At 46.6% G+C, this 5101-nt stretch overlaps 1 protein-coding gene across 1 annotated transcript in view; it reads right to left on the bottom strand.

Annotated features, from left to right (window-relative positions):
* Positions 1–4161: 4161 nt before the first annotated feature.
* The window catches only part of Rab19 (RAB19, member RAS oncogene family), a 10225-nt gene continuing 9285 nt past the window's right edge, over positions 4162–5101 (bottom strand). The window contains exon 4 of the mRNA XM_021165721.2: positions 4162–4999. Within this exon, the coding sequence (XP_021021380.1) occupies positions 4731–4999 (269 nt within the window). The 3' untranslated portion in view covers positions 4162–4730. The remainder of the gene's footprint in view (positions 5000–5101) is intronic.

Genomic DNA, 5101 nt, shown 5'->3' with positions numbered 1-5101 from the left:
CTCTGTAGACCAGGCTGGCCTTGAACTCAGAAATCTGCCTGCCTCTGCCTCCCGAGTGCTGGGATTAAAGGCGTGTGCCACCACGCCCGACGGAATGAAACATTTTCTATATTTGTCCAAAATGTCCTTTTGGGATCTTGATTTCATGTAACTCTCTGGTTGCCAGCTACAGAGTATCCGGGATGCGTGAAGGTTCTAGTGATCCTAGTCCACTCAGCTTGCCCAGTGCCAAATCTGTGAGGCCAGGTCCTCTGGGAATGGTTTTACAGGGCAGTTAGGAGCCTGCCAAACTTTGGGAAAGACTGCCTCACTTCACTCTTAATAGCAGGCAAGACTTTGAGTACATATTTAACCCATAAAACCCCCTCCAAACTATCCTGGGTCCCTCTCAAGTGTGCTTGAGAATTTCCGCAGTAGCCTGGTGTGGTTAGTAAGAGGTTGCCAGGATTCCGGTGGACTCTTCTCCCACATGGGACCTGTAGGGAGGACTGAGTCCAGATCATTCCCCAAAGTGTATAAATCATAGAAGTTGAGGAAAGTTTCAAAGTGCTGGTGAGAGCTACAGAGCAAGGAAGGATGGATGTACGTCCACCAGGCTACATTCCAGAGACCCAGTGGTGAGCACTTCCTTTCAAGGTACAAATTATTTTATGTTTTTCTGTTGGTTTGGTTTGGTTTTGGTTTTTAGAGACAAGGTTTTTTTGGTTTTGTTTTCTGTTTATCCCCAGCTATTCTGAAACGTACTATGTAGACCAGGATGACCTGGAACTCACAGAGATTCACCTGCCTCTGCCTTCAGAGTACTGCTGGGTATGGTGTCACGAGCCTGTAATCCCAGCACGCCAGAGGTAGATCTCTGAGTTCCTGTCCAGACTGGTCAATCTAGTGAGTTTCAGGACAGCTGCAGATACATATTGAGACTGTCTCAGAACAAAGAAAGCAAATGGCACTGGCCTTTGTTCTTTGAAGCAGGATTTTACTCTGCAGTCCTAGCTGACCTTAAATTTATGATGCTCCTCAGATACCCAAGGGCAAGTGCTGGGATTAGTGGTGTATGCTGTAACACTAGCTTTAGGTTCTAATAGTTTGATGGATACAGGGTCTCTTGTATCCCAATCTGTCCCTCTGACTTGCTATGTAGCTGAGGATAACCTTATACTTCTAAGTGTCCTATTTCTGTTTTCCAAGTGCCAGGATTATAAGTATGTATACCACACTTGGGACTAGTGGTTGAAGCCCAGGGTTTGTGCAGAAGCAAGCACTCTGTCATATAAGCTATATCCCCAGCCCTTGGGGATCCAAGTGTGTGTGTATGTGTACACACGGCATTGTGTACATATGTGTATGTGCATGCCATTGTGTGAGTACATGTATGTATACTTGCCCTTTTGTGTTTGTGTCATTCTATGTGTATGTGTGCACATGTGTGTGTGTGTGTGCATGCACATGGCATTGTGTACACGTGTGTATGTACATGCCATTGTGTGTATACATGTGTGTGTACTTGCCATTGTGTACATGTGGCAGTCAAAGGATAATCTGCAAGAGTTGCTGCCCCCTTTTCACTGTGTTGAGTTCTAGGAATGAAACTTGGGTTGTCAGCCTGGGTAGTAAACATCTCTAAGCATTCTGAGCTATCCTCTGGCCTGTGATTATTTTAAACACACATTTCAGTCTTCCTCAGATTGCTGAGTGGTCTGAAGTTCTTTGTGGGGAAAGAGTTTGTGACCTCTCCTGTCTGCCTGTGTGCAGTGAGCCTAAGCCTTTGGTTTTCCTAGCTGAACAAGCCATGTGTCCTCACTATCCAGCCAATCTCCAGCCTTGCAAAATGCAGAGGAAAACAGTAACAGAAAATGCACAAGAACAGCTAAGAGAGGTTTCTTTATTCTCTTTTCCTTTCTTTCTTTTTGTCTTTTTCTTTTTGTCTTGGAGACAGGGTTTCTCTGTGTAGCCCCGGCTGACCTGGAACTCACTCTGTAGACCAGGCTGACCTAGAATTTACAGAGCTCCGCCTGCCTCTGTCTGCCAAGTGCTGGGATTAAAGGTGCATGCCATCACCTCCCAGATTTTTTTTTGTTTGTTTGTTTTTTGAGACAGGGTTTCTCTGTATAGCCCTGGCTGTCCTGGAACTCACTCTGTAGACCAGGCTGGCCGCGAACTCAGAGATCTGTCTGCCTCTGCCTCCCAAGTGCTGGGATTAAAAAGGCATGCGCCACCATGCCCGGCACCACCTCCCAGATTTTAAATGTTTATTTTGTTTTTGTTTTGAGTTGTTTTTTTCAGGATGGGGTCTCACTATGTTGCTCTGACTGTCTTGGAACTTACTCTGTAGACCAGACTGGACTTGAGCTCACAGAGATCCACCCGCTTCTGCCTCCTGAGTGCTGAGATTAAAGGCATGCTATGACTAGATATGGCTAAATTGTTTAATGCTTCAGATGTGTCTTTTTATTTTATTTATTTTTTATTTTTTCTAGACAGGGTTTCTCTGTGTAGCCCTGGCTGTCCTGGAACTCACTCTGTAGACCAGGCTGGCCTCGAACTCAGAAATCTGCCTGCCTCTGCCTCCCGAGTGCTGGGATTAAAGGCGTGCACCACCACTGCCGGACTTCAGATGTCTTTAGTTTTATGTGTGTGTGTGTGCAGTGAGTATGTACATGTGTGGGTGGGTAGTTATGGCGACCAGGAGATGTCAGATCTGAAGCTAGACTGCTTGGGAGCCACCTAATTCCACAATGAGCTCAGGTTCTCTGGAGGAGCAACACACATTCTTAATCTCCAAGTCATTGACCCAGCCCAGAGAGCAGGTTTTTGAGTTAGTGATAGTGTAGCACTGTAATTCCAGCACTTGGTAGATAGAAGCTAGAGGGTTAGTACTAAAAGGCCCTTTTTGGCTACACAGTGACTTCAAGGCCAGCCTGGGTTACATGAGACTATCTTTACATTTTTAACTTTTTTTTGTTTGTTTGTTTTTTGTTTTTTTGTTTTTTTGAGACAGGGTTTCTCTGTATAGTCCTGGCTGTCCTAGAACTCACTTTGTAGACCAGGCTGGCATCGAACTTAGAAATCCGCCTGCCTCTGCCTCCCGAGTGCTGGGATTAAAGGCGTGGGCCACCACGCCTGGCCATTTTTAACTTTTTACCCTATTTAACTTTTCTTTCATTCATTTGGAACGTTGGCACTTAAATTCAGAGTCTAATGCATGTCAGGCGAGTGCTTTACCACCAAGCCATCCACCACCCATTCACTTCCCCTAGTTTGTTTGTTTCTTTGGTTTGGTTTGGTTTTGTAAATCTGGTGCTTTCAGACTTTTATCTTTAGAGTAAGAGGGTCTCAGATCTGCATAGTACTGCAGCCAAAGCCCAGGCTGGCCTTGAACTCAGAAATCCGCCTGCCTCTGCCCCCCAAGTGCTGGGTTTATAGGCGTGCGCCACCACACCCGGCATGAAAAGTTCCTTAACATTGTTTATAAACTGTGGAACAGCAGATCTGAAATCAGAAGCATAGTCCATCTCTGCAATGACAGTTCTGAAAATGAAGCATCTCCTACCCAGGAGACGCGCTACCTGGCCTCATGCCACAGCGAGTCCCTAGGACCCCCAAGTCATGGTCCTGACACCAATCATCCACTGTATACCCAACCTTCAGCAGACCGCATCAGTAGTCCACTCATATTGCTGTAATGAAATACTTGAGGCTAGGTAACTTACACAAGGAAAGTGGCTTACTTAGCTCAGGGGTCAAAAGTCATGGTGCCGGCCCTACTGAGAGATGCATTTACAATATAACATCATGGTGCATGGTATCACGATGCCATGCATTTGTGGGAGAGGGAGAGATCACATAGTGGGCCAGAAAGAGTGAGGGATTGAGACCAAACTGGCTCTTTTTGTTACAGTTCTCTGGAGAGAAGTAACTCACGGCTCCGTGTTAAAGGATCAAGCCTTTGTATGTGACACTATGGGCAGGACATGAATCCTTCAGGGAGTCTGCCCAGTAGAAGCAACTGGCTTGAAGGCATGGCTTGAAGAATATTATATATGCTCTAGCACTGAGCTACACCCTAGCCCTCTATTTATAGTTCTGAAAGTGTGGACTACTCCACTGCAAGAAGGCATCAGCTGCTCTGACCACATCTTATGGGAGGTGACACAACACTGGTTTGTTAATAATATAAGGACAGTTTAATTTCAACTTAGGTCTGACTTCTGTATAAGAGATAATTTGATGTTTTAAGAATTCATAGTAGGTATTTCTTCCACCCTGTGGACAGAGGGCAAGCCAGTTCCATCTGCCTCCTGGTTCCTGACCATTTGGCAAGAAAGCATTTCTGGCCCCTGGGTAACAGGCCTGGCTGTGACTGTTGGAAGGAGGCTGGCTTTTCATTTCAGGCCTTCCCCAATAGTGCCTGGGCTGACTCCAAGTCTAGAATGTTCCAAATACCCTCTTTGCATCTTCCTGCTCCCCACTTTACTACCGTCTTTGTACGACAGAGACGCAAACTCCACTATAAAACAGCTGGATGTTGGGGAGACAGAGACCAGTATGAGGAAAATCCATCCTAGCCCTCTTCCTCCAGGGCCTGAAGTCCTCACTTCAATGGAGTCCTTGAGGGCAGTGGTGTCCCCTTTCCTTAAGAGTCTGTACTGCTCATCAGGTTCAGCTGGCAACGCTACTGGAGACACTGGTGTCTGAATACCCTGGCTTTTGTGCTGGCCTCCCACACATGTTCAACAAGTACAGCGGGTGCTCTCATTGGGGACCTGGGCCACAAGAACTGGGCGGGAATCCTGGGAAAGACCTTGCTGGGCACTCTCCCCGTACAGGTGCAGGCTGTTGCGGGCAATTAACTCCTTCGCCATGAGCACAAAGACTTCATCTATGTTCCTGGACTCCTTGGCAGATGTCTCCAAGACAGCCAGGAGGCCATGCTTCTCAGCCAGTGTGCAGGCATCCTCAAACAGGACATGCCGCTTCTCCCACAGGTCTGATTTGTTCCCTGCGGGTGAAAGATGTATAAATGTGACACTAATGAGTAACAGAACCTGTCTTTATCCAAAGTGAACCTTCTTCCCCCTACACTTCCCTTTTCTGTCTTTGT

The sequence above is a fragment of the Mus caroli genome, chromosome 6, assembly GCF_900094665.2.
Source record: "Mus caroli chromosome 6, CAROLI_EIJ_v1.1, whole genome shotgun sequence".
Lineage (NCBI taxonomy): Eukaryota > Metazoa > Chordata > Mammalia > Rodentia > Muridae > Mus > Mus caroli.
Note: the sequence above shows the minus strand (reverse complement) of the source record. Positions and strands in the feature narration are given on the sequence as shown.